Below are 22,302 nucleotides of genomic sequence, written 5' to 3'. Positions count from 1 at the left end.
GGACTTCGATCACGGGACCCTTTTAAACACACACACCCATCCAGCTTACCCAGATCAATTTACAAAACACACGTGTGGAGGCTGCATACAGCAACCCACATCTTTACACTCCCCTCCCCACTTTGTGGAAGAAAGAGCTAGAAACAAGAGGGAGGGAGGGAGGAGAGGAAAGAAAAGGTAGAACCAGCCCTGTGAAGGTTGCTAGCTTGATATTACATCACTCAAAAACGAGCTTTTGTTATTTTCATATGATGTGGCTGGTGACACCATCTTGTAAGTCCAATATCTTGAAAACTTGACCGCTTACATGCAAAACACGTTGGGACTGTATCAACAGTGGACTAATGGTAAAAAAATACCCAAATTGTTTTTGAGTGTATTTCCTCTCATCCCAAAGAGTAGGCCGTTTCCCCCATGCTCAACTTCGCAACACTAACACACATTTCCATAGACACGCCTTTACTTTTCTCAAGTCTTTTAGCTCACATTTCTCTCTGTTTACATACTCAGTCTCAGCAAATGAAAGGGAGGCATGGACTGAGTAATTGACACTGATAAACAACATTTCAATCCAAGTCAGAATGTACCCGTTGAGTGACATAGCAACAGGAAAGCAGGGACAAAACGTGCTGGATTTGTTTACTGCTGTACAAAACATACTTCCCGACTATTTCCAGCAACAGACACACTAAAGAACCACACACACACACGTGCGTGTAACAGGGCTCTAAAGTGGGACCATTTTGGATTGCATTCGCACCTAAATATTTTGCTCTACAACTTGGAATTGTCATGTAGGAGCACGACATAATAATAGTAACGATTAGGCTTCTCCCTACCGTACCTTAGAGAAGGAAAACAATGCGCTTAGTCATTAGCATCATGGTTGTACCATTACTACAGCGAGAACGGCTTGTTTCTAACACACAGTTCAAAAGATATGACCCGTATTACAGACGCAACATTTTCTTCTTTCTACGGCAGATTGGCTGGCCATATTACATTTTTCCATGGGCCATTTGTTTACGCCTTGTTCAGTCACGTTACCTCAATAGCTAGCTAACTAACGACCTGGTAACTTTACTAGGAGGCTACATCCGAACGTTTGGGGGCACAGAAAGAAAGGAAAAGGGATAGCTTCTCTAGGAGATCAATGATCATTGCAATGAATGAATAACAGATATCTCGCATGTCTTCACTTACTAACAATGTTCTTAAAGAGACTAACATTTTATGGTAGATTGTGAAAAGCACTATGTAGAAACCTAATATTCCACAAATGTCTGGTATTTGCGTCAACATTTTAGCGTGATATAATAAAATATATTTACAGGGTCACTTATTAGTTTCTAGAGCACAGCATGTGCCTCAGAAGTAGCTATAGGTACAATTAGGATATTCCTCAATCGATTAAAACAACATTTTCTGGTGCTGCTAAATGTTATGTCGTGCTCCTAACTTTTATAAATTGGGAGAACCACTGCTACCAATGAAATTGTTTAATTTAGAGCCCTGAACACAAGTGCAAAACATCGAACACACACATAAAACAGCTGTATTCTTTGATGGGGAGCAGCTATTTCGTGACAGTGACAGCTGACACAGCCTTTGTAGTACCTGCCCTGCCAGTCTGTTCAATCATTAAGTTATCCCCAGGCCCAGCTGTGTCTCCAGTCCCCCATCCCTCTTGTTCCCATCTGCTCTGCTCACCCAGTATCCAGGTCTCTCACACACAACCTGACCCAAACTAGTTATGAATTCAATTATTCAATTATGAAAAGCCCAACTAGTGCTTGTGAAAGTGTCTTTTGGGGCATTTAAATAAAACAAAATCTGCCACCAAATAATGCAGAGGACTTACACGTGTGTGCGCTTGTCTGAACAATTTGCACATCCATGGCCTCACAATATATATAAAACACGTGAACACACACCCTTGACCTTGTACAGAGCCTCCGCCTGGTCTAGTCTCGTCAACAGGATATTGTCAGCTGCTCTCAGCCACCCTCGACTATTTGTTTCAAAAGTTTAACCAACGGCTCCTGTTGTTCACTGGACTGTGGTGCATATGCTGCAGCTCTGTGCTACTCCACAGGAACCAGGGGGTGGGGATGCCTGTACACCCTGCTCGTTTGCTCCTCTCCCTCCATGCCTGCAGCCTGTCCTCCTGCTTCACACAGACAGTCACTCTTATACTTTGTTTCTGGCAAACCTTTTGTGTCTGTCTGACCTCCGCTGCCACCCTACCTGTACATTTCCACTTCCTTAATGTGTGGCTGTTGTTGTTTTGAACTGTATGTCTCAGCTGGGTGAGTAGGCAGTGAAAAACATTTAAAACTATGGGAGCCGGGCCTGGTTGCATAAAACATTCTGGGGGACAGGGTTCAGGGTACACAGAGAGGGAAAGAGGGCCACAGCACAGGGGGAAATGGGCACATCTCACAGAGCTGAGCTCTCACACCAACACAAGGGAACTAAAGACAGACGGGGAGAGGGATGGAAGGAAAGAAAGAGGAGAGAAGTGGGAACGGAACTTCCCGTGGGAGCGTCGTGAAGGTATCGTAGCAAAAGGGTTGGTCAAGAAGACAAAACAGGGATACAGAGAGAGGGAGAAAAACAAGTATGCTCACGACTTTGAGAAAGAGAAAGGGGGGGGGGGGGGGAGAGCGCCCAGGCTCCGGTTGTTATGGCGACAGTAAAAGCGCAGAGAGCGGGTGGCATGGGTGACGGTGCTCTGTGACTATTACCCGAGAGAGAGGAAAGGAAGGAGGGAGGGGAGGGAGAAAGAGCACAAAATACACTTCAGAGCCCAGATTAAATATGCTCATTCAAGTAACATAGGAGAACGAACAGTTAATTGGCCAGCATGCATGAGTCAAATGGTAACATACAGACTGTTGCTGCCCCAATTATGACAAACACATGCATTAAGCTCCCTCTGTGTGTGTGTGTGTGTGTGTGCGCGTTGGCACAAAAAGAACATAACAGGAAATCTGTCACGTTAGTTACATGGCCCCAAAAGACACCATGTTCTCTGTGATGCGCCATCTTTCATGGTCTAAGATAGATATCATCAACACATGTTGGACTGCTTGTAAGTGGTGTACTTGTAAGTGACGCTCTGCTTTTTTGACACCACACACCAAAAAGCAAGTTCTGCAGGCTCTAGTTGTCTAATCTTCATTATTGTCCAGTCGTGTGGTCCAGTGCGGCAAGGAAAGACCTAGTTAAGCTGCAGCTGGTCCAGAACAGAGCAGTACGTCTTGTTCTTCATTGTAATCAGAGGGCTGATATAAATACTATGCATGCCAGTCTCTCTTGGCTCAGAGTTGAGGAGAGACTGACTGTGTCACTTTTTAAAAGAAACATGAATGTGTTGAAAATCCCAAATTGTTTGCAGTCAACTTACACACAGCTCTGACACACACACTTACCCCACCAGACATGCCACCAGCGGTCTTTTCACAGTCCAAAATTCCAAAACAATTTAAAGAAAGCGTAGAGTATTATATAGAGCCATTATTGCATAGAACTCTGGTTCCATCTCATATTGCTCAAATAAACAGATAAAGCAACACCTCACGACACAACGCCTCTCCCCTATTTCACCTAGATAGTTTGTGTGTATGTATTGATATGTAGGCTGTGTGTGCCTTTAAAAACAAATATGTTTTTCTGTCCTATTCTGAGCTATTCTTGTCTATTAATGTTGAGTATTATGTCATGCTTCATGTTCTGTGTGGACCCCAGGAAGATTAGCTGCTGCTTTTGCAACAGCTAATAGTTATCCTAATAAAATACCAAAATACTAAAGATGGTGTGGAATTTTATTTGACTTGATAGGAAAAATAGGCCCAATTCCCAGGCTCATACAGCTAAATGGCAACATGATAGTTGATACATATATCATGTGGCTCAGAAGGCTATTTTGAGAACGTTTTCATATTTAGTTAAAGAAAGAGACTGTGCCGACCTCAGGGTACATGATATGTTATGAACGAGGTCAAGAACCTTGCCTGCGGCTTGGAGACCTTCACGGTATACCAGTGATTTTTCCAGGATTTTTTAAAAATGTTTAAACACAAGCAATTCTGTTTTCAAAATGGCACCAATCACTTTTTAAGGTGTGTCCTGAAAGTGTATTTCTGCACTACACTGACTAGAAGCCACAATAAAACAACTCTACTGAATCATGTTTAGGGTTCCAAAATTCTGGTTAACTTTCCCAAAAGTCAGAGTTTTTCCAGAAATCCCAATTGGAAGATTCCCGGAATCAAGTAGGAATAAGCAGGAAATCTGGAATCCTCCGACCAGGATTTCAGGACAAACATGGGAATTTGGGGGATGTAAGTAGAATTACTCAACCCTAAGCACGTTGAATGTCATGTTGTCGTGTCGAAGCTGATGGATCAGTGCATCACCTGCTTGCGGCTATATGGATAGATATCTGGTAGCCAAAAGACAGGAATAAAAGGAAATTAGACAGAGTTAGTATGGAGATGGTAGAGGGAGGGAGTGATCCTCACTTCACCGGGCCTGCCGTTGGTACTAGTGACCTTAATCCTACAGCAATACGTTAATATGTTAACACCTAGACAGGCTGGGGCATAGAGCACAGACGGGGAGTAGGGTTACGTAATGTGTACATATGTCTGACGTATGTGTGTCAGAGTAAGTAGGAGTGCGAGAGTGCATAAGTCCAGACACTGAGCAGAGCTAAAGTACAGTAGCTGGCCTACATGTTGAGTAGTTATGGGGGGCATATTTTTATCTTTTTTTTAATAGTTACATATCGGGATATGTTTGCGCTAGTTGGGAATACTGCACCAAACCTCCAGTATTTTCCCTTCATAGTTTGTTCTCAGTCTTCTTTTTCGTTTTCAGCACTTATTTCCCTGACTGATCAAAATTTGTTCTCTCATGTTCTGGTCTCTCTGCAGCAGACATATGGTGAGCGGTATGTTTACTACCTCGAATCACAATATAATCACAGTAAAGAACAGAAATACACATCGTATGAGCACCGAAGTATCGTGAAATATCGTATGGTGAGGTCCCTGGAGATTCCCAGTCCTAATGTTGAGGGCAATCCATTTTCCTGACTGTGAACCAACTATTTCTAAAACAAAACATGACAAAGAACAGAACACACAGACAAACTCTATTATTAAACCTAACCCTGATGCTTAAGGTCGCTGTGTGTGTGTGTGCGCGCCCGCGCGCCGCAGTAGAGCTGGTCTGTACGGCTGAATGAGGCGTAGCTGCGCAGACACAAAGAGAATGGGAGGAGGGCTGTCTCTCATAACGCAGTGTCACAGTGACATAGACAAAAACGGCCGTGTGAATGTCACCACAACCCAGGGAGTGAGCAGCACAGAGAGGGTAGGAGAGGGAAATAACTGCCCAGAGTGGGTGAAATTGCGCTTTGGTGATGAAATTCAACTTACTGATGTTTAAAATGCATTCAAACAAGACAAATATGATTATTCACGGTCTGAAACTTTCAGTGGGGTCTTTCTAACAGTGCATTACCAGTATATCCAAAAGGTCAGATTTCGTAACCTAATTCATGCGACAATAAGCACCGAGCTGTTGACAGAGCGGTGCAGCTTTCTCGCAGGAACTTTTAGGATTTGACATGTTTTCCATTTTCCATGAGCCTGTAAGGTAGCCTTTATTCTCGCACAGCATCCAGCCTAGCTGGGCAAATTTCCTTCAGTTTAACCACTTTTTTCTCTCTGGCCTCCATTGATTTAGTCACCTGAATTTGAGCCATCATACAAGGGTCAAAACTCCAATAACATTTGAATGGATTATGACAAAGACATGAGGTTTGGACCATTGGTTTTTACCTATTTTACCCATTGGTCAAAATATGAATATTTCATTGGACACCCTACCCTCTCTCTCATAGGTATGAGCACGGTGAATTAATTAAGAGAATATCCAAATGTAGATGTTAGTATTCGACTTTGATTACTTGCCAGAGTATATATGTATTTTTTAAACGATGAAAAGGCTTTTCCTGAATTAAATAAACGTGACATTGCTACATACAGTGCATTCAGAAAGTATTCAGACCCCTTGCCTTTTCCCACATTGTTACGTTACAGCCGTATTCTAAAATGGATTAAATTACATTATCCATCAATCTACAACCAACACCCCATAATAAAGCAAAAACAGGTTTTTAGAAATGTTTGCAAATGTATTCAAAATAAAAAAACAGAAATTCCTTATTTACGTAAGTATTCAGACCCTTTGCTATGAGACTCGAAATTGAGCTCAGGTGCATCCTGTTTCCATTGATCATCCTTGAGATGCTTCTACAACTTCATTAGAGTCCACCCGTGGAATATTTCATTGATTGGACATGATTTGGAAAGGCACACACCTGTCTATATAAGGTCCCACAGTTGACAGTTCATGTCAGAGCAAAAACCAAGCCATGAGGTTGAAGGAATTGTCCGTAGAGCTCCCAGACAGGATTCTGTTGAGGCACCGATCTAAGGAAAGGAACCAAAACATTTGTGCAGCAATGAAGGTCCAACACCACAGTGGCCTCCATCATTCTGAAATGGAAGATGTCCAAATCAATTGAATTTACCACAGCTGGACTCCAATCAAGTTCTAGAAACATCTCAAGGATGATCAATGGAAACATGATGCACCTGAGCTCAATTTCAAGTATCATAGCAAAGGGTCTGAATACTTATGTAAATAAGGCAAAAAAAATATGTTTTTAATACATTTGCCAAAAATTCTAAAAACCTGTTTTCACTTTGTCATTATGGGTTATTGTGTGTAGATATATTTGTATTTATTTAAATCCATTGTAGAATAAGGCTGTAATGTAACAAAATGTGGAAAAAGCCAAGGGGTCTGAATACTTTCCGAATGCACTGTATCTTGTAAAACTGGGAATTTGTTCATTTGATATTCACGTTTGTTTTATTACCTATTGAATTGCCTCATTCAAGACACAAGTATGTCCCGAAGTTGGAGGATTTATTGATCCCCTCGTCACTTTCTGGAAGTCACCCTCTGAGTTCCGTTAGCAACACGTGCCAACGGAGGACCCTCCGAGCGAGTTGGTAGGGGCGAGGGGGTGGTTTGGGATTCACTGTTTCGCTACAAGGATTCAGTCTGGTGAAGATCGGAAGATAGAGCCCTCAACGTTTCGCCAAACCAACCAGGGTTGGTTTTGTTGATGACAAACACAAAGCACTGTTGTTGACAGGCTTCAGTTCAGTCGGCATTTCTTTACTCAAGCCAAGGCAGTTAGTAGTAAGTAGCTAGCTACGTTAGCTAACATGTTTTTGTCCTGGTGCTCGATGTGCACTTCTCTGGAAAGGGGGCTAGTCTTTGTTTAACTTCCGCAAAATGCGGTGCTGTGGCTTGTTTTCGGATTGGTTGAACATGATCCAATCGCTTTCTAATTTGTTTTGTGCAATGCCTCTCGGGCAGACTGATAGCCTTGTAATTACCAGATTGCTGCTGCGCTAAGGGAGCGCACCAATAGCCCAAAATAGCCTTGCTAGCTGGCTATCGTAACTAGCGTCTTTACATCGACTTGATGCAGTCAAGACATGCACTACCAGATGGTATGATAACTTATGAAAAAGTAACACGTTTGTCTAACCACCCGACCCCTCTTGAAGCAGAGCAGAGTTTAGAGAGGATTCATCTCCTGTAAAGTCATGCTACCAAAGACTACCCCGAAAATCTGTGTAAATGCTGCCAGGTACAGACAATAAGAAAGGGGAACACACGGACGCACACCACTGAGAAGATATGACTGCAGGTTTTCAAACAACTTTCATTAAATCAGTTCAATATCACTCCTGGTCACTTGCACCTCTTCAATGACAAGTATTTTCCTCCCATTATAACCCGTTGTATAGGCATCTTAGTTGGAATCATATCATCTCTACTCATGGAATTTATTTACACAACATTTTTTAGTATGCGTGTGTGTCTTTCAGTTTCCACCTACCGGGGACATCATCTTCATCCTCTCCATCATTCTCATCCTCCTCCTTACTGTTGAGGCAGTGGGGCTCCATGTGTCTCCCCGAGGTCTCCTCGTCAGACATGGTGTCCCTCAGTCACCCGGGGGCATTACCTTGGCATCCTCACACACACACACAGGCCATCTGCAACACACACACACTTCTTATTTGGACACTGCTTTTGCATAAAAAAATGTAGCCTACAGTTATTCGATTTTTGTTCTATGTCTTGCAGTGCAAAAAATAAAAATAAAAATTGAACACAAACACTACCTTAACAATCTCGCAGAGAGATAACTGATAACATTCAGAATTGCCAATGCATAACTCAAAGCAGTCTGACTATACCATTGAAACTAGAGTCCGACCGATGCATCATTTCACTGATACCATCTGCCGATAAATCCTTTTTATTGAATATTGGTTAAAAAAAATGGAATCTCATGCTATCTGAAAACTTGTCATTGTCACAATGTAAGAAATCCACATTTGAAGCAGTGGCTACAGTGGCTTGCGAAAGTATTCACCCCCTTGGCATTTTTCCTATTTTGTTGCCTTACAACCTGGAATTAAAATAGATTTTTTGGGGACTTTGTATAATTTGATTTACACAACACTTTGAAGATGCAAAATATTTTTTGTGAAACAAACAAGAAATAAGACAAAAAAACAGAAAACTTGAGTGCATAACTATTCACCCCCCAAAGTCAATACTTTGTAGAGCCACCTTTTGCAGCAATTACAGCTGCAAGTCTCTCGGGGTATGTCTCTCTAAGCTTGGCACATTGGGGTTCCGCTGGTGTACAGCAATCTTTAAGTCATATCACAGATTCTCAATTGGATTGAGGTCTGGGCTTTGACTAGGCCATTCCAAGACACTTAAATGTTTCCCCTTAAACCACTTGAGTGTTACTTTAGAAGTATGCTTAGGGTCATTGTCCCGCTGGAAGGTGAACCTCCGTCCCGGTCTCAAATCTCTCCCTCAAGAATTTTTATGTATTAGCACCATCCATCATTCCTTAAATTCTGACCAGTTTCCCAGTCCCTGCCAATGAAAAAACATCCCCACAGCATGATGCTACCACCACCATGCTTCGCTGGGGATGGTGTTCTCGGGTTGATGAGAGGTGTTGGATTTGCGCCAGACATAGCGTTTTCCTTGATGGCCAAAAAAGCTCAGTTTTAGTCTCATCTGACCAGAGTACCTTCTTCCATATGTTTGGGGACATGCCACATGCCTTTTGTCAAACACCAAACGTGTTTGCTTATTTTTTTCTTTAAGCAATGACTTTATGGCCAACTCTGTGGAGTGTATGGCTTAAAGTCGTCCTATGGACGGACACTCCAATCTCCGCTGTGAAGCGTTGCAGCGTCTTCAGGGTTATCTTTGGCCTCTTTATTTCCTCTGATTAATGCCCTCCTAGCGTGGTCCGTGAGTTTTGGTGGGCTACCCTCGCTTGGCAGGTTTGTTGTGGTGCCATATTCTATCCATTTTTTAATAATGGATTTAATGGCCCTCCGTGGGATGTTCAAAGTTTGATATTTGTTATAACCTAACCCTGATCTGTACTTCTCCACAACTTTGTCCCTGACCAGTTTGGAGAGCTCCTTGGTCTTCATGGTGCCACTTGTTTGGTGGTGCCCCTTGCTTAGAGGTGTTGCAGACTTTAGGGCCGTTCAGAACAGGTGTATATATATATATATACACTGAGATCATGTGACACAGATTTCACACAGGTGAACTTTGTTTAATTAATTATGTGACTTCTGAAGGTAATTGGTTGCACAAGATCTTATTTAGGGACTTCATAGCAAAGGGGGTGAATACATATGCACGCACCACATTTCAATAATAAAAAAAAAAAGTATTTTTTTTTCATTTCACTTCATCAATTTGGCCTATTGTTCTTTACATGAAATCCAAATAAAAATCAATTTAAATTACAGGTTGTAATGCAACAAAATAGGAAATCTGCCAAGGGGGATGAATACTTTTGCAAGGCACTATATTTCTTGGACAATTGCTTGTGTATGGCAATTTGAGAACTTTTGTGGACAAGTTACACTTTTATTTCCCCTACTGTAAAACAGTATATCGGCAGATATATCGGTATCGGGAAGTTGTTCCCACCCAAAAAAAATCAGAATCGGACCCAGTGCTAGACTTTGGCAGGAGCTCACCGGAACTGAGTACCGGCACCTCAAATTTTCTACTGCTTGAGTTCCTGGACCTCTAATAAAATATCTCAAAAGTGTTGTGCAGTTACTGCACCAAAATATAAAACAGTACCGGCATCCAAAATGAGTGCCAGCACCTATTTTAGACCAAATCAAGCACTGATCGGACCCCCCAAAAAACATAGGTTGGGCTCTACATAAAACATTGACTTCATTATCACACGTGCCTATATCAACAACCAAACATCTCCTCCCATCTTCAATGTTTCCAATAAACAACAGTCACTGAGGAGTCCCTGGGTTTCATCAGGGGAACATGGTGGACTCCTTCCAAGAGGGTGGATCAGAGGTAAGGTGCAGGGGATCATTCATACCCCAACCCTGTTGTCTTTATTTTTTCTCCAGCCCCCCCCCCCCTTCTCTCCTCCAACACCTCTCTCTTCCTCCATCTTTCCCTCTCTCATTCCACCCCCTTTTCTCTCACCAGTGGTTAGGAGGACCCTCCAGTGATCAGCCATCTCCACTCTCCTCTGAACTTCATCTCCAGCACCACTGATTCCTCCTGATTCTCATTTCCCCCTCTTCAGTCTCAGTACTACCAGTCTCTCTGGCTGCCTCCTGGCTGCTTACATAACTATTTAATTTGCTGGTTTTAAGAATTAAGCTTTCAGATAGCTCTTTGTTGACTGTTGCTGGATGTTATCATCCACCATCAGCACCGGCCTGTACCATACAGGCCGGTGCTCTAAGCTCTCACCTGGCCCCTTACACTAAGTCTGAATATGTCCTGCTAGGTGACCTAAACTGGGACATGCTTAAACCCCCTGATCAAGTCTTAAAACAATGGGACTCCCTAAATCTCTCAGATTGCTATCAGTCCCACAATAATCCTGATAGGCATCAGTCCGGTGTTTTCTGTAATGACCTTAGTGATCACCGTTTCTTGACTGGCTCTTGTTCAGGCAAAAATGAGAAATAAGTGCACTCAGGCTATCTGGAAGGCCAAAGTGTGTTACTTTAAGGAGCAGTTCTGTCTCTGTGGGTCTAACCCCAAGAAGTTCTGGAAAATGGTGAAAGACCTGGAGAATAAATCCTCCTCACAGCTGCCCATGTCCCTTAATGTTGATAATTTGTTGTTACTGACAAGGAGCGTATGGCTGAGCTCTTTAATCGACACTTCATTAAGTCAGGATAACTATGACACAGCCATGCCTCCTTGCCAGCAACATTTCCTAATTTCCCAGCCCTTCTAATGCAACTAGCCCTGATGCTCCTCCCTCTTTTTCCCCCTGCCCTGCTACACAGTTTCTTCCTGCAGGCGGTCACTGATTCTGAGGTGCTAAAAGAGCTCCTTAAACTTGGCCCCCCAAAAATATCTAGGTCAGATGATTTAGTTTAGGGATGCACGATATATCGGTATTGGCCTATATTAGCTAACAATGTAACACAGAACTAGAGCTACACAGAACTAAAGCAGAAAAATACTAAGCGCACACATCCAACAACTAAACAAGTTAAAGTCGAGCAGTCATTTGAAAGAGCAAGAACATTTCAGCGAGAACTCGCAGGCGAAAAACATTAACACCAAGATAATGGAATTCATTGCCCTTAACAATCAACCGTTCTGTCGTGGATGATGTTCGCTTTTGTCGACTGGTCGAGCATCGGTACACACTACCAAGTAGGCTCTATTTTTCAGATGATGTCCTACCGGAGTTACACAGTATTGTTGAAACGCATATCCATGAGCTACTTGCTATGGGTGTCACTGCAATTAGCTTCATGACTGATATTTGGACCAGCGATGTCAGCCCCATGAGCGTGCTGAGTCTGACAGCACAGTGGGTCGACGCGGATTTGGTACTGAGGAAAGCTGTATTGCATGTTCAGGAATGTGCTGGTTCTCATACCGCTGCTGCCATTTCAATGACATTTGAGAACATGAACACATTCCTAAGCTCCATTCGAACAACTGACTGGAGAAATAAGCTCATCAACTGCCTTTGCAGCAGACGAGATACCCTCGGTCATGGCTAGGGTTGCACAGTTGGGGGAATATTCAGAGGTGGAAACTTTCCGTGGGAATTAACGGGAATATGGGAATTAACGGAAACATATGCAAATTAATAGTAATACCATTTAAAATGTAGATATGTGCCCTGTGGGGCGAAAGCAAACTTGATGGAATATGGAGAAAAATGCACAAAATTCTTCCTGAATCTCCAATACAGGAATGATAACAATTATTTTTTTGCAGAAACTCGTTACTGAAGAAGGAGTTATCTATGATTCGCCTAATGATATTTTAAAAAGATCAAGCTAATTATTTTAGGCAGATGTTCTCTTTTCAGGTAAGGAATTCTTTCCAAATAATATAAAAACGGAAAAATAACAAAAATGTACAGATAGATCAGTGTGAAGGCCAGATTACAGAGGAGGATTGGAATTGTGACATAAAAAATAAACAAGAGTCGACAGAAGAAAGTTCATTTGTTGTTCTAAACATATTTAGGGTGTTTTTTACTCACTTTTTGTCTCTCCCCCACGACGTTATTCCTCTCTCCTACAGCGTCCATCACAATTACATGCACATGGCCAATTATGCAAATTGGGCGACGACGTCATTTAGTGACTTTTAGGACAGCCAATAGCTACTTTCCTTACTGAGAAGTTGGCAACACTGCGCATTATTCAAAGCACACACACACACACCAGGGAGCCGGCCGATTGTCCGGGAGAAGAAAGAAAATCCCTTTGTAAAATAATGTTTTTTTTTGCCTATTCATTGATGGAAATACCAGTCAATGGAAACCCACTTGACCGGTCATGCTTATGGATCTGCATAATTTAGTGGAATTAAATTGGTACAGAGCTTGTAAACGGAAAATCTGTCAGACGGCGAAAGAGAGTTGCTGCTAGAGCTTCTCAAACTGCTCATTTGTTGCTGCTGGAATGAAGCGTGCTTTTATAAACCCAATCATTGCGTAACAATTCTAAGCGCAACCGCGTGTTAATTAACTGTTGAAGGCCACGATTAAAAATAGCTACCATTTTAATTTCTTAACTGGTTATTGAAGCGCGCTTCCCATCCGCCATTCAAGTACATATAGACAACGATAGGCAGGCTTCAGCGCGTCACACACACCACTTTGCAATGAGCTGGAGGCAGTATGTATTTTGAAAACATATACTTAATTGTTTGAAACCTAAACGTTTTACATTACGAGGCATGTCTTACATTGCGTCAAATTAAAATTCGACCATAGTAACATAAAGGCAATTTGATAAAGAGATATACTTCCATATGACATTAAAAACCAGTAGCCTAGTTCTATTGGTTTTCAAATCAACTTTCTTTCATTGTCCAGCAGCCAAAGGCACAATCCCAGTCATATTAGCAACCCATGCTAGTTGTTGCATCTTTACATATCCCCTCTTTCAACATTTCTAACAGATATTTTCATCTCAGTCACAAGAAACCACTTTTACGACAGTGTTTCCCGCTAATTGCATTGTGGAACAAACGTTTGCGCGTAGCTTACTGCCTTGTGTGCATTGCTGCGCTTATAATGTGACGAAATAGTACATCAACATTTTAAGCTAAATGTTCTGATCCGATGCATAAGACTCATTGCTTTTTAAAGTGTTTTTAATACAGCCAGTTGGCCTACTGGTTGTATTCATTTGGGATATCACCCCACAACTGTCCCAGAGTCTGCTTGGAATAGGCTATTTTCTTCCTCGCACAGAACGACAAACTGACCAATAGAATACGTTGCTGCTATGAAAGTGAACTGTGTCTACGCGTGATCAGGGGTGTATTCATTCTGCCGATTCTGTTGAAAAAAAGTTTTTTAGATGGAAGCAAAACGTGGATAAACATATCTGAATTTGTCCAATACAAACTCTTATTTGCAACTGTTGGACTAATGATTGCACCCTATATCAAGCTAGATGCAGGCAAGAGTATGTAAGGTGGTATTGAATGTCACTGTCTGTCCATGTGTCACGGCCTGTCGCCTGAAATGTGTCTCTCGACCTGTGTGCACCCACATTGTAAACATTCATTCATAGGCTTGGTTGTAGCAACCTCATGATGGGTATAGGGAAAATGTGAGTATCATGTAGTAGCCTCAACCTATCATTGTTACATTGAGCTAGGTGAATGGAATATGAATGAGTCATCCAATATGCTGTAATAGAAATAAGGCCAAACTCACAAAGAAAAAAGAAAAAAACTGTCCTCCCTCATCTTAAACGGCACTGACTTGGCCTTATGTAATGGAAAAACAATACATCACTCCTTGTGATGTAATGCAATTAACAGTCTTTGCATAACTGGGCAGCAGAGAGAGGCAGAGCTAGAAGTATACGGCAAGGCTAACAATGTGTCAGGGTTGGATTACGATACACTGTTTACTGACAGGACCAGACCTGTAGACACAGTGAGTCCAATCATGTCTAAGGGCTTTCCTACCTCACAGAAACACTGGGATACATACAGTACAACCCCAGTTACACTAAAGGGGTATGTGTACTGTTTTTAATAGGGCTCTCAAATCACACTTTATTTTATTTGATCTAGAACATCCAATTTAGTTGTTTTTCTAAGTCCACAATAATGTTTAAACCACATCAGGAGGCCATTTTTTAAGCCTGGGAAAAATTGAAGAATTTCCCATTTTTGGGTGTAGTTACTACAGTATTGCTGTAGCGCTCATGTGATTGCAGAGTTCGCAAAACAAAATGGCCACTGGATTGATGCAAATAATCATGATTTCATTCTGCCAGCTACTTTGTAGTTAACATTTCATTGAGAATATTTCTGGGAAAGCCTTTCCATCTCTACCAGAAGGTTACTATTAGCATAACCGCTAACAGCTACACAGAGTGTAGACCTGCGTGTGCGCCGCCCACATACAGACAGGGCTATTCCTGTGCCGTTTCAGAAAGTTGCATGAAAATACGAATCACTAACGCATTTTGTTCATGTCTTATGATTCTCTTGGGCAAACTATTACATTTTCTAATAAGGTCAATGATTTAATACATTTCCTATTAAGTTCAATGCACATTTTTATATTCAACGGAAACAAAGTCAAAATGGTTCAACTTTGTTTCCATTGAACATGCCATACAGATAATGGCATTTTAATTCATTATATGAAGAGTGCCTTGGTCCTCCTTTTTGATGACCAATTTACCCCTTTTACAAAAGAGCACCTTCTGTCTACCAAAACCTACTATTGTGTACCTTAGCAGGGCTTCCCCTATTCCTTTTTTTCTACATATTTTTACATTGTTGAATTCGGTTTTAAATGTCTTTATTCCGGATTTTATAAGGCCCTATGTTTATCCATGTACACTGTGTATACCAGGGATATCCAACCTTTTCTAGCATGAGAGCTACTCTTTTCTTTTTTAGCTTTCCAAATAGGAATATTCTGCTCTTCATCACGCCCCTGCAACTCTTCCCCAGGTCCTTAGCGTACAAGAGACAGTAGTGCCCTACATTTTCTGCCAATGCACATGTTAAAATAATGTTTAATAAACAACTCTAAAGGGGCCCCTGTAAAATGTGATTTTTTCGCCCAAATTCTGGTTGATATTTTCCCAAATGATGTTCTCACTTTTAGATTTTTGGAGGGGGTTTTCACTCTCAAATTACAATTGTTCGTAGAGAAACTCAATTCCCCTTTAATTGTGCATCTAGCGAGTGAGGTATGTGCCGTTCTGAAGGCTACTGCTGCTGCTCATTTCATGGTGAAGTTTGCAAATAACATAATAGGTACAAATGACATACTCATGATATACAGGACTTCTGGGGGGGTTAATGATGGTTTGCATTGGAATACGTGAAAATTTAATGTACTTTCAGATTTGTTTGGCGAGCTACTCATAGGTGGACTGGTAGCTCACGATCGACCCGTTATAGACCCCAGGTGTATACTATAGTGCAGGAGTTAGTCTTCAATTGACATCTTAATGATACCAGAGGGCCTGGATGAGAAACATTGCACATACCCCCAGTCTAACTTGGGTTACAGTTAGTCAAAGACCTATTTGTGATTTAGACAACTCTGTTGTGTTTGTTGTCATGCCAGATCACATAGGCTATCCTAATGGCAAGCATCAACAAATGTTTTTCATTTAGCACTTAGCTAAAGCATACAGGTCTGGCAATCAGGCTAGCAGATTTTGCTTTAGGCTCCTTTTGATCAAAAACTATGGAGAGGGAAAGAAACCCTCCTCTTTCTTCCTTTCCATACAACTCCTCCTGTGGGGTTTCCACTGATGAATCGTGCTGCTGTTTCGTCAAAGAAATACAGTAGACAAAGAAGCAGCCCGGACACACACACACAAAAGATGTAAAACACAAACAGACTAGAGGGAAGACTGTCAGAGTTGTGGATCCCTGGGAAGAGTCAAACAGCAGAATGGAAGACGCTGGCAGCAGCCTATTCCTGAGAGGCAAAGCTCATGATGCATTTGAGAGCTCATCACTCAGCTTGGTGAAATTAAATTCACGTCACTCACAGCCTGTTCCTGTGCCAATGCAGTGCATTTCCTCATGATCCCAACCCAGCTTCAATGTCAGGTTAGCCAAACTTTTTAAAACACAGCTCACAGAACACAACTTCCAGCTATAGTGACTTGAATTCAAGGAAGAAAATGATTGTTGGTGGGAAGAGGATAGCAATGGAGGAATTGTCCGTAACAAAAGAGAAAGCTAATTGGAAGGTCAACAATGACCTTGTTAGCCTCCCAGGAAGGGGTCGGGTCACTGTTTCAATTCTAAAAGGGAGAGAGGCTGCCTTTTCAGACAGGAGACCTATTCAGCGGTACATGACCTTGGTTTGTGAAACGATTGTATTGAAATATATGGTTTGTGTATATTATAAAAGTGTCTCTTTCTCCATGTAGAGTAGGGGGAAAAAGCTGCACTACCCCTCACAAAGATCAACGGGGGAAACCAGTCGATAGAGTGACCACATACCTGGGAATTGAGATAAACTAAAATTCAAAGAAAACAAAAGAAATGACAAGAGAGAATGTTCTTTTTGCACAACCTGAACAAGGCTTGGACATTATACAGTATACCCAGGTATTTTGAAAAAAAAAACAGGATGGTTTTCAATTTAAACATTTTTTTATTATAAATTTGAATATTTGCATCTACTTTTTAACTAAATTTATTTTATTTTTTTATTTCACATTTATTTAACCAGGTAGGCTAGTTGAGAACAAGTTCTCATTTGCAACTGCGACCTGGCCAAGATAAAGCATAGCAGTGTGAACAGACAACAACAACAGAGTTACACATGGAGTAAACAATAAACAAGTCAATAACATGGTAGAAAAAAGAGAATCTATATACAATGTGTGCAAAAGGCATGAGGTAGGCAATAAATCGAATAATTACAATTTAGCAGATTAACACTGGAGTGATAAATCATCAGATGATCATGTGCAAGAAGAGATACTGGTGTGCAAAAGAGCAGAAAAGTAAATAAATAAAAGCAGTATGGGGGTGAGGTAGGTAAATTGGGTGGGTAGTTTACAGATGGACTATGTACAGCTGCAGCGATCGGTTAGCTGCTCGGATAGCAGATTTTAAAGTTGTTGAGGGAGATAAAAGTCTCCAACTTCAGAGATTTTTGCAATTCGTTCCAGTCGCAGGCAGCAGAGAACTGGAAGGAAAGGCGTCCAAATGAGGTTTTGGCTTTAGGGATGATCAGTGAGATACACCTGCTGGAGCGCGTGCTACGGGTGGGTGTAGCCATCGTGACCAGTGAACTGAGATAAGGCGGCACTTTACCTAGCATAGCCTTGTAGATGACCTGGAGCCAGTGGGTCTGACGACGAACATGTAGCGAGGGCCAGCCGACTAGGGCATACAGGTCGCAGTGGTGGGTCGTATAAGGTGCTTTAGAAACAAAACGGATGGCACTGTGATAAACTGCATCCAGTTTGCTGAGTAGAGTATTGGAAGCTATTTTGTAGATGACATCGCCGAAGTCGAGGATCGGTAGGATAGTCAGTTTTACTAGGGTAAGTTTGGCGGCGTGAGTGAAGGAGGCTTTGTTGCCGAATAGAAAGCCGACTCTAGATTTGATTTTGGATTGGAGATGTTTGATATGAGTCTGGAAGGAGAGTTTGCAGTCTAGCCAGACACCTAGGTACTTATAGATGTCCACATATTCTAGGTCGGAACCGTCCAGGGTGGTGATGCTAGTCGGGCGTGCGGGTGCAGGCAGCGAACGGTTGAAAAGCATGCATTTGGTTTTACTAGCGTTTAAGAGCAGTTGGAGGCCAAGGAAGGAGTGTTGTATGGCATTGAAGCTCGTTTGGAGGTTAGATAGCACAGTGTCCAGGGAAGGGCCGGAAGTATACAGAATGGTGTCGTCTGCGTAGAGGTGGATCAGGGAATCGCCCGCAGCAAGAGCAACATCATTGATGTATACAGAGAAAAGAGTCGGCCCGAGAACTGAACCCTGTGGTACCCCCATAGAGACTGCCAGAGGACCGGACAACATGCCCTCCGATTTGACACACTGAACTCTGTCTGCAAAGTAGTTGGTGAACCAGGCAAGGCAGTCATTAGAAAAACCGAGGCTATTGAGTGCCGATAAGAATATGGTGATTGACAGAGTCGAAAGCCTTGGCCAGGTCGATGAAGACGGCTGCACAGTAATGTCTTTTATCGATGGCGGTTATGATATCGTTTAGTACCTTGAGCGTGGCTGAGGTGCACCCGTGACCGGCTCGGAAACCGGATTGCACAGCGGAGAAGGTACGGTGGGATTCGAGATGGTCAGTGATCTGTTTGTTGACTTGGCTTTCGAAGACCTTAGCTAGGCAGGGCAGGATGGATATAGGTCTGTAACAGTTTGGGTCCAGGGTGTCTCCCCCTTTGAAGAGGGGGATGACCGCGGCAGCTTTCCCATCCTTGGGGATCTCAGATGATACGAAGGAGAGGTTGAACAGGCTGGTAATAGGGGGTGCGACAATGGCGGCGGACAGTTTCAGAAATAGGGGGTCCAGATTGTCAAAATACCTGTAGTCATCTTGCGCAATACGGTGGAAGATAAAGTAGATCGCTGTCTTCATGTTACATGTCACCATTTTTCATTATGAAGCTTACTAGTAGTCCCCAGTCATGTGGCGTTTGTTTCCAAGCACACAATGATGAGACCGGAGACTTGTGAGTAACTCACTGTTGTGCAGCTCTCACCAGGTGATCTAGTTACAGTATGGAATTCACAACTAAATGTTTGACAGGTAGATATCTTATAAATATTAACTGTTTAAAATGTGCTAAATGATCTGCAGTTGCACAATTGGTTTGCTAATTTAGTAGCTTGTTAGCTATCTAGCTAAGTGGTTAGCTTCTTTCAAAATCCAGCTTTGCTTGGTAACAGCAGAGAATCCCCTTCGGGATCAAGAGCCTTGCTGTCAAATGTTTGTTTTGTGCATGCAGCAAACTGAGTAGCATTTTTAGGCCAGAGCCTCGTTAGCATTCTCTATGGGCACTCTACATGTACTTGTTAGCAATGCTAACCTTCAGATTACAAAAGCTCAGTGGGGTTTGAAAATAGCGCCCTTTGTGTTCAGTGTCGCCATTACCAAATATCCCGCTATGGCACAAGGTCGTTATGATGGCATTACAATCTGGATACCGCACCCAAGCCTAAACTGATCTATTGCAATGTTGATCGCCATATCTTGCAGATGTTTTACAAATCTGTCCTGCGGAGTGTCCTGTCATTTGGCCTGTTATGCACGCTTGTAAACATGAGTGTGCAAGACCAAACTGCAGCAACACATACAAACAGCGGGCAAGATAAATGGTATAGGCCAAGAGTCGGCCAACAGCCAGTGCACAAATCTCATACTCCAAAAACATGACAAACATTCTAAAGAAGGATCATTCTAAAAAGCACAGTACCCACTTCCTCCTAAATTCACCCAAAGCAGCCGCCGCCTGACTAGGGGGAAAATACTTATTGAAAAGAAACAAATAGATACAGGGACTTTCAGCCATTAGGCTGTATAATGGAAAGACTTAGCAAAGACTATTGATTGGTTGAAGGGAGTGTGTATTGAACATCCACTGTAAATATGTAGACCGTTGCACTTTTCATATCAATTTTCTTGTGTACCATTCTGTGTTTGTCTTTTAAGCACATGAGCAAACAAATTTCCCCCTGGTGGGATAATAAAGTTAATCTAATCTAAGGAGTTATGAGAGGTCTTCATGACATTTCAAACATGCATTGCATCCTCCTCCTGAATGAATCCCCGGCAGCAGTGGAGACCACCTGGGACGGGCCGGGGGAGGGGTTGAGGTCTGGTTGTCTCGTCTCCTCAAAACCCACATGCCAAACGAGGGAGGGGAGTACATAACCCTGATAAAATAGGGCCACCCAACATCATCTAGATTCTAGATGAGGTAACACAGGGTCAAGGGACACCACAGACGTGGTCAGAAGGATACGAGCCCAGCCCCCTCAGGACAGCGCCAGAGTCCAGACCAGACCCCAGCACCCTCAGGACAGTGCCAGTCCAGACCAGACCGCAGCACACTCAGGACAGAGCCAAACAGCCGGACTGAAGGTCATGGGGGACAAGGCCACCAGGCTGGAAACAGGAAGCGAGAGGAGTCGCATGGGGCTGCAGTTGGGACTCCCTAAAAACACGACACTTCGATACAGCTACGCACGGAAGTTAATTTTCGTAGCAGGTTAGGAGAGCCTTTTCTCTAACCTTAACCAAATTCTCCTCACATGCTATATTAATTCTACCGACCTGCTCGGTAAGCTCTACTAACCTGCGAAAAAGTCACTTCCGGTCATCGCTGTCTCAAAACACAAAGCGGAGTTCACTTCTTTAGGAAAATTAGCCCCAATGTTGGAAACAAACATTATGTTGTCATCCAGAGGTACATGTATTTACACTGAGTGTACAAAACATTAGGAACACCTTCCTAATTTTGAGTTGCACCTCCCTTTGCCCTTAGAACAGCCTCAATTCGTCGGGGCATGGACTCTACAAGCTGTCGAAAGTATTCCACAGTTGTGTCAAGTTGGCTAGATGTCCTTTGGGCATCTAGCCAACTTGATACACACGGGAACTGTTCAGCGTTAAAACCCAGCAGCATTGCAGTTCTTGACACACTCAAAACAGTGCACCTGGCACCTACTTCCATACCCCGTTCAAAGGCACTTAAATCTTTTGTCTTGCCCATTCACCCTCTGAATGGCACACATGCAGGTTTCTCAAATGATTGCCTCACCTGGTTTACCAACTACTTCTCTGATAGAGTTCAGTGTGTCAAATCGGAGGGCCTATTGTCCGGACCTCTTGCAGTCTCTATGGGGGTGCCACAGGGTTCAATCCTCGGGCCGATTCTCTTCTGTGTATACATCAATGATGTTGCTCTTGCTGCTGGTGATTTCTCTGATACACCTCTACGCAGACGACACCATTCTGTATACTTCTGGCCCATCTTTGGACACTGTGTTAACTAACCTCCAGACGAGCTTCAATGCCATACAACTCTCCTTCCGTGGCCTCCAACTGCTCTTAAACGCAAGTAAAACTAAATGCATGCTTTCAACCAATCACTGCCCGCACCTGCTCGCCCGTCCAGCGTCACTACTCTGGACGGCTCTGACTTAGAATACGTGGACAACTACAAATACCTAGGTGTCTGGTTAGACTGTAAACTCTCCTTCCAGACTCACATTAAGCATCTCCAATCCAAAATTAAATCTAGAATCGGCTTCCTATATCGCAACAAAGCATCCTTCACTCATGCTGCCAAACATACCCTCGTAAAACTGACCATCCTACCGATCCTCGACTTCGGTGATGTCATCTATAAAATAGCCTCCACTCTCCTCAACAAACTGGATGCAGTCTATCACAGTGCCATCCATTTTGTCACCAAAGCCCCATACACTACCCACCATTGCAACCTGTACGCTCTCGTTGGTTGGCTCTCGTTTCATACTCGTCGCCAAACCCACTGGCTACAGGTTATCTACAAGTCTCTGCTAGGTAAAGCCCAGCCTTATCTCAGCTCACTGGTCACCATAGCAGCACCCAC

At 42.7% G+C, this 22,302-nt stretch overlaps 1 protein-coding gene across 1 annotated transcript in view; it reads right to left on the bottom strand.

Annotated features, from left to right (window-relative positions):
- Positions 1-22,302, bottom strand: part of LOC129830300 (helicase ARIP4-like) — a 59,277-nt gene that overhangs the window by 30,439 nt on the left and 6,536 nt on the right. Inside the window, exon 2 of the mRNA XM_055892779.1 lies at positions 7,997-8,156. Within this exon, the coding sequence (XP_055748754.1) occupies positions 7,997-8,096 (100 nt within the window). The 5' untranslated portion in view covers positions 8,097-8,156. The remainder of the gene's footprint in view (positions 1-7,996; positions 8,157-22,302) is intronic.

This window comes from Salvelinus fontinalis, chromosome 31 (genome assembly GCF_029448725.1).
Source record: "Salvelinus fontinalis isolate EN_2023a chromosome 31, ASM2944872v1, whole genome shotgun sequence".
NCBI lineage: Eukaryota > Metazoa > Chordata > Actinopteri > Salmoniformes > Salmonidae > Salvelinus > Salvelinus fontinalis.
The sequence above is the reverse complement of the archived record's forward strand: the minus strand, read 5'-3'. Positions and strand labels throughout refer to the sequence as shown.